The sequence below is a fragment of the Balaenoptera musculus genome, chromosome 9 (assembly GCF_009873245.2).
Source record: "Balaenoptera musculus isolate JJ_BM4_2016_0621 chromosome 9, mBalMus1.pri.v3, whole genome shotgun sequence".
NCBI lineage: Eukaryota > Metazoa > Chordata > Mammalia > Artiodactyla > Balaenopteridae > Balaenoptera > Balaenoptera musculus.
In genome coordinates, this window is record NC_045793.1 from 15,806,955 (window position 1) to 15,819,666 (window position 12,712).

General features: G+C 37.4%; 1 protein-coding gene across 3 annotated transcripts in view; it reads right to left on the reverse strand.

Annotated features, from left to right (window-relative positions):
• TRIM24 (tripartite motif containing 24) overlaps positions 1-12,712 on the reverse strand; it is a 93,071-nt gene that overhangs the window by 7,826 nt on the left and 72,533 nt on the right. For all 3 annotated transcript variants that reach the window (XM_036863292.1, XM_036863293.1, XM_036863291.1), the window contains exons 11-15: positions 9,156-9,329; positions 5,845-5,980; positions 4,275-4,347; positions 3,005-3,173; positions 624-952 (exon numbers count right to left, since the gene is read on the reverse strand). In XM_036863292.1, coding sequence (XP_036719187.1) covers positions 624-952; positions 3,005-3,173; positions 4,275-4,347; positions 5,845-5,980; positions 9,156-9,329 — 881 coding nt within the window. The remainder of the gene's footprint in view (positions 1-623; positions 953-3,004; positions 3,174-4,274; positions 4,348-5,844; positions 5,981-9,155; positions 9,330-12,712) is intronic.

The following is a 12,712-nucleotide window of genomic DNA, read 5'->3' on the forward strand; positions in this document are numbered from 1 at the left end:
TTCCTGGTGGTCCAGTGGTTAAGACTCCATGCTCCCAATGCAGGGGGCCTGGGTTCGATCCCTCGTCAGGGAACTAGATCCTGCACGCTGCAACTAAGAGCCCTCATGCCGCAACTAAAACCCGGCACAGCCAAATAAATATTTTAAAAAAAAAAAAGAGTCTTGGGGACAAGGTTCACTTAAAAAAAAAAAAAATACAGCCTTTGAAGAACTAAGATATCAACCCAATGGTTCTTCTCTATGACTATCATCATCTCATAGGGTTTGTTTGAGAATTTACTCAAGATATTTGTAAACAATACAGCTCAATGCCTGGCAAATGCACTAAATTATGGCAGTGTTGTGCATAAGGACAACACTTTATGGTAATTCCCTTGTAATAATTTAAAGGGCCAGTTATTTTTTTTTCTCTCATAACAGACTAGGTTTTTGAGAGAAGCACAGGGAATGGGAGGCAGGGTATGGAAAACCCTGTGTTGAAAATTTTGGTGTATGCATTTATGCCAAGTGGACTTCTATTTAAGTTTTTACAAAGGTTTTATGTTACAATGATCATCAAAAGTTTATTGCTGTTATTATTTATAATGAAAGAATGTAAGAAAGGGAAGTAAGCACCATCTTACCTTGGAAAATTTGCCAATGTGGGCACATGACAAGAGAGGTGGAATACTTTGGGACATTTCTCACAGCATAGGAGTTCCCCTCCGTTCTGACAAACTGCACACCAGTCCTCATTGGGGTCATCCTCTTTCCTTGTCTCTCCAACGTGAAGGGGTGACTTCTGCGAGGCATCTAGCCACTCAGACTTTCCATTTGAGGAATTTTCCTGGTTAAGTCCAGGTTGATCTCCTGTGCTATCAGGGGCATCTGATCTTAACACAGACTCTTCAGATGCAGAGCTCTGACTGCTATTTAAGAGCAGGGAGGTGAGTATGCTTCTTGGATAGTTGGTCTGCAGTGGAAAGAGTTAACATATGCATATGGGTATCTTAAACTGCCATTCTTTATTAGCACTACTGCAATTCTGGACTGCAGTCTGCTCACTCGTGAGCACCTGGTTATTTCAAAGGAGTCTGTGAAGCTGCATGAGACCAGAATACGTTTACTGCTAACTGTCCCTAATGGTAAAGAAGACATGGACCTCTACTGAAAAATATCTTCAAAACAGAAGGTCAGCAGCAGTAACAGGGTGTGGATAACATAGGGAAAATCTTTGAATCTGCTGATGGCTATAGAAACGGGTGGGTAGTGTAGAAGTCAACCACGTGAACTATAAATACATTTTACTGGAGCTGTTAATTCAAAGTGTACCTAAACACAAAACAGGCCTACTATAGATTTGTTATCATTCATAAAAAGGTATACTGCTTTAATTCTTAGAAGTAACTTCACCTCTGCAAGTGCCATTAATAACTTTAAAATGAACCTAAATGTTATGTTTGAGCCTAGAATGGTGAAAATTTCAAATTAATTACAAAATCTATTATCTCCTTTAAACATTTTTAAAAATTTTGAAGTAATAAATGTAGATTTAGTTAAAAGCACCGGTATATAATATCACTCCTTGGAGGCAATTATTTTCAAATTATTTAGCTTTTTCCTCTGCTATTTACCTCTATACTTCTAAACAGTATGCTTATACTATAATTTTTCAGATTTTCAAATTTAAACATATTTTCAGTTTTAAATGTATATATTTTCCCTTCTATGGAAGATCAGATTTTTCCTTCCTGATTCTCCACACCCTCCTTATACTTACACACACCATTCATACCATCCTCTGAACAGAGTTTTATTAAGCACTGATTTCTTTTTAGTTGGTAGGCGCCAGTATAACTGTTTATAGCCAGCATCTATTCCAACTGGTCAGTATCATTGCTGTACTGGTTAAGTAACCTGAAAAATCAATTTTTGGTCAAATATATACTCACGTTATATCCTGATTATATCTAGTTTTTATTTAAATTTGTATTCAGGTGTTTGTTTATATCATTATGACTACATACTGTTCATTGCATAACCACAGAATGTACTATGACTACACTTCCTTTTTTGTCTAACTTTTTGTTTTTCCTATGAGTCAATAATTACCATATTTTAAAATTTAATCCATTTGCTTATTTTCCTAGATGTCTAAGTCATTCTCACAATCCCCAACAGGGTTATAAAATGTCTCTCAATACTGTCAAAGCATTTTTCTCCCGCGACATACATTCCTGATGGAGTCTTGTCCCCCTCCTACAGGGTGTACTGGAGCAGCTGTCGTACTGGGGACTCACTACCCTTTTCTTTGCCTCTCTTTTGTGTTAGAGCCCAGAAATGGGATCTTATGTCTTTCTCTTTCTGGTTTAATTCATTTTTGATGAAGCATATTCTCAAATATCTTCCTGAGAATGAGTGCATGGAATTAAGTTTTTGAGAATCTGCATGCATGTCTAAAAATGTTTACTTAATCTTTACACATAATTGATAATTTGCCTGGGTACAGAATCCTGGCTACAAAATATCTTTCCTCACAGTTCTGATATTTTCTCTATTGGCTTCCAGCTTTGAGAGTCTGTGTTGAGGACTTCGTGACACTATGATGTCCGATCCATTATGTAAGGTGTTTTTTTCCTCTGGAAGCTTTTAGAACCTGTTTAGAATACTGGTATTCTGAAATCGATGAGGATAGGACTTGAGTCTTTTTTTCATTTAGTTGTTCTGGTACTTGGTAGGCCCTTTCAATTCAGATGCTCATGCCCTTCAGTTACAGGAAGTTTCCTTGTATTATTGCTTTGGCAATTACCTTCCATGTGTTTTACTCTGTTCTCTCTTTCAAATGCCCAACCTCCTCATTTAACCTCTGACTTTTCAAACTCTTCTCCCTGTTTACCATCCATCTTTTTGTTTTGATCTACTGAAAGATTTAAATATAATAGTTTTTATCTCCTACGAGCTATTTAAAAGTTTCTCTCATCCTATCCCTCAAGTAGGAGTAGTATTGCAATCATAATATAATTACATTTTGAGCCCTAGATTCTTCATCTGATTCTTGTTTCACTATAACAACAGGAAAATCATAATTTTCAGGTGGTCCACTGTTTTCTTGTTTTATTCGGATTGGCTCCAACATGACCACTGGGACTTTGTGTGTAGAATCAGCTCCTGCTGGTTTGCTGGAAGAGCCAGAGCTATAAGTATAAGAAAAAAAGAAAGAAAGAAAGAAAAAAAAAAAAATCTAAGAAAGCTACCTTAAGTATCTTAAAACAAGGTATAATAATAGCTTTTCAGAGTAATGCTGTATCTTCACAGCAATGGTAACTATGTTACATCAGCAATAAATGATACATAACTGAAATGCATCTGCTGTATGCAGAACAGTTTCATTTATGTATAAAAAATGTCCCACATATTAACCTATCAAAATGGTTACATTACATACCTGGAAAGGTATTTAAATAAATTTAAATAAAACCTGAATTAAAACTGACTTCAATATCCTGAGGCTCTAAAATTGGGCAGCCAGATCTTAGAACTATCTTAGAATTAGCATCTTTTTTTTTTTAGGATTTTCCTTTCCTTCTCTAGTCAGTGACAAAGAGAAGTCTAGGCTCACATTAACGATTTATTGTCACAAAGTGTGAAGATAATTAACTAGGTTCATAATTTACTGGTGTTCTGCTATTTTAAAAAATGTAGCGCAACAAAAAAGCCATTTACAGATAGCTACTATGTTCTCACAGGATTAAAGGCAAACTTTTCCCCTTCAGAGTATGCTACTTCCATACAATTAGGAAAGTAAGAATTGGGTTCACTATCTAGGAGAAATTTGCAAGCATTATGAGTGGGTGTGTAACACAGTAAGTTAAAATACAATTTCAACAACTGTAAAACAGAATCAATGTTCGGTTATTAGAAATGTCAGAACACCAATTTTAGTATAAAATTATTTGTTTTCCCTAAGTTTTTATTTGTGCATGTTCCTATATAGTGCAGTGTGTTACACACACTTCATTTCTGTTTTTTCCTTGCTATTATACTAAAGGCAAACGTATTTTCTTATTTTCAACAAATAAACATTTTTGTATCTTTAAAGATAAAATTGTACTCTACTAAACCCATTGATTTACTACATTAACATATAATATATAATAATTATTAAACATTTAACTTAAAAGTTAAAAATAAGGGAAATTGCTTAAAATGTATTGAGTACCAAAGCATGCTGAACACTGGCGAGAGAAATCTAGTTACAGATTTTATAGACTAGAGAATAAGTTAAGTCAGTTTACCTTCCTCGGCTCCCAACGCTGGAGGCACTAGGTGAACGTATTGGTGGGTGTACACTTGTCATAGTAACAGGTCCTGAGATCATACACATTCGTAAAATGAATTAATAACTGTATTTAATTCCTACTGAATGTTCTCACTTAGCACTACATTGAAACTGGAAACACATAATGAAACTATATAAAACAAGAGTAGTTGTTGAACTCCCAGCACAGTCTAACGTCCCCCTAAACTGGTAGGGCTGTTCAACCTCAGCAGTACTGACATCTGGGGCCAGATAATTCTTTGATGTGGGGGGCTGTCTGTGCATCGTAAGGATGTTGAGCAGCACCCTCGGCCTCTACAGTTATTAGATGCCATAGCACCTCTACATACTTAGCAACCAGGGGTGTGACAATCAGAAATGTCTCCAAACACTGTCGAATGCCCCATGTTAGAGTAACCAGGGTAGGAGCTTAGTGAGGACACTAGTGCCAGCAGAAGCTACATAGGACAATAAAAAGTTGGTAGGGCTGGTATAAAAGCAGTCCAAGAGAGAAAGCCCCACAGAGGCTAATTAATGGAAGACACTGAAGCAATGCATAGAAGATACTTTGTCCCTTGCCTGACACAGAGTTAGTACTGGATAAACATTAGCTTTAGTAATAGTGCCAAAATGGTTTCCAGAAATGTTTTGTCAAATTATACTCCCACCAGCTATGTATCAGAGCATTTGTCCCATCACATCCTCATCAATGAGTATTTTCACTATTTAAATCTTTGCTTATTCAATAGTTAGAAATTATGTCTTTTTGATTTTATGACGACTACTGGTGAGATGGAACCACCCATCTTTCTTCCTCTCCCCTGTTTTACTGACTAAATGTATTTCCTCTTTAGGGAATAATCTACTCATGTCCTTTTGCAATACAGTGTACTTTCCTTATTAATCTGTATGAACTTGTTACATAATTAAACAGTTTCTCTACCACATTTTGTCAACAATTTCCTTTCAGTTTGTTTAAGTTTTAAATAAGTACCTCCTTTAAAATTTGACAACTGCTTAATTATGCTTGTATAACTGGTGAATGGCATAAGAAATTCTCCTCTTTCCTTATTTTGGTCTAAGGCATCTAATTTGCCAAGGTCTCTGCGAGTAGCATTAGTCAGAGTGCTTCTCTCTTGGAGGAAATAAGTAGTTGTGTCCAAAATTCTTGAACACAATTAAATAGCGAAAAAAACCACCAAAAAGAGTGATTGTCACTGATAAATTTTAATGCTAGGAAAATTCCATGCAAAAAGAGATGATACTACAGGCAAATTATCAAAAAGAGAAAGTACAATACTAATTTCCTCCTGGGAGCACTATAGTGCCCATAAGTTCTATTCAAATTGAAAATGTACAGAGGTTTAACTTTTGCTTCCCACTTCGAAAGTACATTAATTTTAAAGAGTACCCAAAACATAGACCCATTTTAATCATCCAACAGAAAAAGGGAGGAGGCGTAGGGTGATTTATTTTTTTAATTATTATAAATAGAATAAAAACTGAAAAAAAAAACACTAATAAAAATTTTAAAAAGCCCACTTTACCTGCAAGGCCTGGAGATGGCACTGATGAATTCGGTGACTGGACGGTTCTGTTTGAGGGTGGTCTCGGCTGGCCATGATCTGTACTAGTATCTTTCCTCACAATATTGTCCAGCATAATAGTACTTGAGCAGTCAATCTGATAAGAAATTATTTCATGGCATCGTGACTTTGCAAGTTAAAAGCTACTTTAAATTGATAAGAAACTTTAATAGTTTAATTATTATCAGATAATAAAACATGTAAATATCATATTTGAGAAGTTCTGATCCATACTTTCCCCATAAACAACCTTGAAAAAAAGTTTTCACACTTCTTAATATTTCACCTTAGTAAATATACTGAGTCACACTATTTCAGAAGTCATGAGCCAGGAGAAAAGAGTACTGTGTGCTACACCCTTAAAAATTAAAACAAAATTATAAAAAGTAATTCTAATAATGTTTCTTAATTTATTTCAAAATAATAAAAGGTACCAATTAAAAAAAAAAGCAAACTTGGTGAGAAGAGTAGCACAGTTTCACATTTTGCAAATTTCTTTATTGTCTGGCTTAGTAACAGCCAACTGGAAATTTGTATCTTTTACTCAGTCTGCTGAGATGTGTGGTTTTGGCTGAAGAATAAGAAGAAAATCTGGTCTTACACAGAGAGGACCTTGTAGAGCCTCTGAAAAGGTTGTACGGACCCCCATGTCCTTGGCCCACACTTTGAGAACTGATGCTCTGGTATGCACTAGATTGATGAAACAAGTCTACACATAACACATTTTCAGAACACTAATCTCACTTAAATACATTCTTAATGTTTGGTAGGAAAAAACTGATCCCTTAGAGATTCCTGCTTTAATGCAACAGGTATACAAATAATTGACTGCCTTCCTAATTGACTGCTAAGCTAAAATATTGATAAATTTCTACTGAATAAGACTTTAATACTTTAGATGCAAATATTTTTAAAAATTTTTTTATTGAAGAATAGTTCAATTACAATGTTGTGTTAATTTCTGCTGTACAGAAAAGTGATTCAGTTATTCATATATATATTGTTTTCGATATTCTTTTCCATTATGGTTTATCACAGGAAACTGAATATAGTTCTCTGTGCTATGCAGTAGAACTTTGTTGCTTATCCATTTCTATATATACCAGTTTGCATCTGCTAATCCCAAACTCCCAATCCAACCCTCACCCACCCCCCTTTAGATGCAAGTATTTTTAATGCTTAAATATACCATTTATTCCCCAAGAACGTTTTTGTGATTAAAATCCAATTTAATAGTTCCAGCCTTTCTCAATCAAGATTCTCCAAGAGAATTAAGTCCTACAGTCCGAGGGCATAGACTGTATATAATGAATTTACTTCTCACCTCTGCATCTAGAATGGTACTAGTTATGAACCATCTTTGGGAGGACTGAGGAAATAGTCACTCAAATCAGTTTCTTTATTCTGTGGTTCAGATGAGGAATTTCAGTTGAGGAAGGCTGGTGGACAAAGGGTCACCTGTATCCGAGGACTGCAGAGGAAAATTTACTTTCTGTGGGTCCTCTTTCAGTAGGGGAAGGAAGAAGTACACAGGGTAATTTATGTTTAATATTCTTTGGGCACTACCTTGGTCAATACTTTTCGGAGAGTGCAAAATGTACTGGAATGACTAAATTTGTTAGATCTTAATGTAAAAAAAGTTATTTACATTGTGGAATAATCCTAAAAGCTAAAATAAAATTATAGGAATGACACAAAAAAAGTTTTCCTATCGATCGCCTATGCATGAAAAATACATGTACTCTACCCATTTAAAGTATAAACAATTATTTTAAAAATGAAATAACATTGGTAAGGTAAATGATGCAACTTTTAGGAAATATTAGTTGATCTCAGTAACTTGAAACACAAACTAAATAATACAAAATTTTAGATTCCTTCACATCCTACAAGATTTCTTAAAAGTTTTTAATGTCTGTATGAGTGATTACCTTAAGCTTATAAGATGAGAAAAGGTAAAACAAGTATCAACTTATGTATAAAGATTTGTTTATTCAATGTTATATTTTCTGCCTTTGAAAAAGATTTTTTAAAAAGTCATACTGACAAAGAGCTTAGAGGGTAAATGTATTTAATTTAAATAAAAATGAAATCAGAGGTAATTTTGCACTGGTTAGTAAATGTTATCATTTCTATTATTATTACGATGATTTTTATTTGAGGGGAGTTTTTCCTGTGCCAGGCACTGGGCTTTACTTGCATTAGCTCATTGAGTCTTTTTTTTTTTAACATCTTTATTGGAGTGTAATTGCTTTACAGTGGTGTGTTAGTTTCTGCTTTACAACAAAGTGAATCAGCTATACATATACATATATCCCCATATCTCCTCCCTCTTGCGTCTCCCTCTCACCCACCCTATCCCACCCCTCTAGGTGGTCACAAAGTACCAAGCTGATCTCCCTGTGCTATGCGGCTGCTTCCCACTAGCTATCTATTTTACATTTGGTAGTGTATATATGTCCATGCCACTCCCTCACTTCATCCCAGCTTACCCTTCCCCCTCCCCATGTCCTCAGGTCCATTCTCTACATCTGTGTCTTTATTCCTGTCCTGCCCTTAGGTTCTTCAGAACTAATTTTTTTTTTTTGATTCCATATATACGTGTTAGCATACGGTATTTGTTTTTCTCTTCCTGACTTCACTCTGTGTGACAGACTCTAGGTCCATCCACCTCACTACAAATAACTCAATTTCGTTTCTTTTTATGGCTGAGTAATATTCCATTGTATATATGTGCCACATCTTCTTTATCCATTCATCTGTCGATGGACACTTAGGTTGCTTCCATGTCCTGGCTATTGTAAATAGAGCTGCAATGAACATTGTGGTACATGACTCTTTTTGAATTATGGTTTTCTCAGGGTACATTTCTATTACTAAACTTGTCTCCATCTCTTCTGGTGTCTTAAATGTTAGACTCCCTCTCTAACCTTATTCTATTGTAATATATCACATTCCAGCAATTCAACCTTCCAGTACCTCCTCCCATGTCCTCACCCCTTCCTTCCCAGCTTAGATTCCATAATCCATCACCATAATCATTCATTTACAAACACTTTAACTCCAGTGCCCTGAAAGACATTCTATAGTATGTTCAAGGGTTAATATTAATCTTTTTATTATTCCTGCTGTTACCATATTTCTAAAGGATAAAACAACTTCTAAACACAAACGCACAGCCTATAATCCAACAAACCCATGCCTTTTACCAGATCCAAGTTCACTTAGAATTTTCGAAACAGATTCTTAGTATGAATTTTATGTATACTTACATCTGGAAGAGAAGGAAGATTATAGGGACCTCCCACGGGTGAGCTCAGATCAATCATAGGCGACCCAAAGGCCTTCCCATCACACCCTGCTGCACTAGTAATGGTGGGACTGGATGGAGTAGAGGACGTGCTGTTGGCAGGTGACGGGGCGGCCTGCCCACTGCTGATCTGCCACTGTGGTAGCAAGAAGGAAAGAAGAAAGGTTGTCTATCAGCAGGCCTGTGACATAAATTGTCCATCTAATCCCCGTACCAGACACAAAACAAAGTAAAAGACACAGTCTGCTATTTGAATTCAACTGTAATTTAATGGAAAGGGGAGAGGACACAAGTATATATAATTTTCATTAATCCTGTCCAAACATAAAAAATAAAAAGAACTGATTTTTACCAGAAGACAACAGTTAGTATTCACAAGAAAACCACAGCACCCAATCTTGGAAAGCTTACACATATTGGAAAAGAAATATAAACATGTACAAAGCAACTTCAAGGTAGAGATGGAGGGCTGAAAACATACGTTTTCTTCTGTCCCTACCTGATACACCTGAAAGTAAAATGACAGTTAAGGGAATTTTTTTAAAAAAAGGCATTGACCCATAAAGACAAAGAAAACAGGGGAGGGGGCTTCCCTGGTGGCGCAGTGGTTGAGAATCTGCCTGCCAGTGCAGGGGACACGGGTTTGAGCCCTGGTCTGGGAAGATCCCACATGCCGCGGAGCAACTAGGCCCGTGAGCCACAATTACTGAGCCTGCACGTCTGGAGCCTGTGCTCCGCAACAAGAGAGGCCGCAATAGTGAGAGGCCCGCGCACCGCGATGAAGAGTGGCCCCCACTTGCCGCAACTAGAGAAAGCCCTCGCACAGAAACGAAGACCCAACACAGCCATAAATAAATAAATTAATTAATTAAAAAAAAACACAAACGGGAGAAGACAGAAATCACATTTTGGAAGGTGGAAGGCAAATGGACAAAAAGCAAATGAATTAGTCGTAGTCAATTGGATAAAGCTGAAATCTAAGCTGGCAGTGGGGAAAACAGAGAAGCAAATCAACATATATTGCAGAACCCCTAAGAGCTTGGGAATTAGAAGCATAAGAGGTGAAACTGGGGCTAAAAACAGGATGATCTGTTGAGAGTCTGTTTAAGAAGGATTAAATCTCACGTTCGTTTCCTACTTTACCTGTAGCTACCCCAAGATAATAAGGACTACCTCCACCTCTGCAAAAGAAGGCTGGAAATTAATTTTCTAGAATAGGTAAAACAGTCTTTGGGCTGACGAGCATCAGGCTCAGCTGAAGGCAGAAGTATTGCACATGGGCTTCCCGGGTGGCACAGTGGTTAAGAATCTGCCTGCCAATGCAGGGTACACGGGTTCCAGCCCTGGTCCGGGAAGATCCCACATGCCACGGAGCAACTAAGCCCATGCGCCACAACTACTGAGCCTGCGCTCTAGAGCCCGTGAGCCACAACTACTGAGCCCACGTGCCACAACTACTGAAGCCCACATGCCTAGAGCCCGTGCTCTGCAACAAGAGAAGCCACCGCAATGAGAAGCCCGCGCACCGCAAGGAAGAGTAGCCCCTGCTCGCCACGGCTAGAGAAAGCCTGCGTGCAGCAACAAAGACCCAACGCAGCCACAAATAAATAAATAAATAAATAAATTAAGGAAAAAAAGAAGCATTGCACTGAAAATGACGAGTAAGAAACCATACACACACTGAATGCCGAGCTTCCTGCCCACTCTGCCTCTGGGCTGCTAACAACCCTCTTCCCCCAGCTGGCTTCAATGAGTAGCCAGGCCCTGCATTTCAGGCATGAAACAGAAAGATCTTTTGCGAACTGGACCACTACCTATAGACAGTGGCATTAGTAACTCTCCTAATAAACACGCCTAGCAGCCCTCACGTAAGAGTGAAATTCAGCCATCAAACGTTAGCCCCACACCCTGGCTTTCGGGGTTGTTTTTCCTAAACACCCATTTCTCATACACAAACAGGTAATTAAGCATCAATAAACATCTGAGGAAACTCTTTGTCATTTATGTTAGAGGCTGAAATAAACACGTTAATAAAGGAATGCTATAAAGTATAAAGAGATGAACCATGCTGCTATCTATACTTTACTTTGAAACCTGTCAAAAAATGAGAAGGTTTGACTGACAGATGGATGGATAAATGGGTATATGGATAATAAGTGAGAAGGCAAATAGAGCAATCTGTCCCCTATACAACTCTTTCAACTTACTACGTTTGAAAATTTTTATAATAAAATATTGGGGGGAAAAAAGCCACTAAGAGGTATCTTAAGACTATGCAGGGGAAAAAACTCCCAAACTCAGTTTCATTTATATATGGACTACACAATATAGGGTGACAGTGATGGAAATATTCTAACTTTGAAAAATCTAATTTACATGCTCCACTGAAAAAACTAAGTAAAAAACCCTGTGAATATGAATGTCATCTTTACCACCTACCCACCCCTCGTATCCATCCACCTGTCTGTGTCTCTCTCTCTTCCTCCTTCCCTCCCCAGAATAAGCAGTTACAGCTGATGTGTATCCTTCCAGGTTTTTTCTATATATATGAGATTTAAAAAACAAAAACAAAACCACAAAATTGAGAATAACTCACAAAAAAATCTGACAAAGTTTTTTGCCGTGTAATATACTTCGGAGATCATATATAGATTACTGCCTTTTCTTAATAGCCAAAAAGCACTTCCACTGTACAAGTATACTATAATTTGTTAAGCTACTCTATCAATTAAAACAAATTCCCCATTATCTTTTATCCTAGCTTGTTCATTTATTCATTCATGTTTAGACTTTTGACCAGGAAACATTTTTATAAATTTTTATTTATTTATTTTTGGCTGTGCTGGGTCTTCGCTTCTGTGCAAGGGCTTTCTATAGTTGCGGCAAGAGGGGGCCACTCTTCATCGCGGTGCGCGGGCCTCTCACCGTCGCGGCCCCTCCCGCTGCGGAGCACAGGCTCCAGACGCGCAGGCTCAGTAGTTGTGGCTCACGGGCCCAGTTGCCCCGCGGCATGTGGGATCCTCCCAGACCAGGGCTCGAACCCGTATCCTCTGCATTGGCAGGCAGACTCTCAACCACTGCGCCACCAGGGAAGCCCAGGAAACATTTTTAAAAACCTTTTTAGAGTGCATGTCTACCCATTAAAAATAATACATAGGGAAGAGGTAAGGAAACATTTGAGTACCCAGAATGTGCCAGGTGCTTTTATATACACTAGCACTAAGTCTCAGCACAACTCTGCAAGGTACTCACTCACTCTATAGTGGGGGCAAAGGAGATTTTAAAGAGTACACTTGTACAAGGCCACTAAAGTATTAGGAAAATAAACAGAATTTAAGACCAAACTGCAGTCTGGTCCCTTTTCACCTCACCTCTAATGATGAAACAGAGATAGGTATAAATTTTATTAAAAATAATTAAAATATTATTTTAGAAAGTATTAATATTTTATCGAAACCAAACTAATTATAAACATATACACACACACACTTTTAGCATGTGTATTTTTGGAATATTACT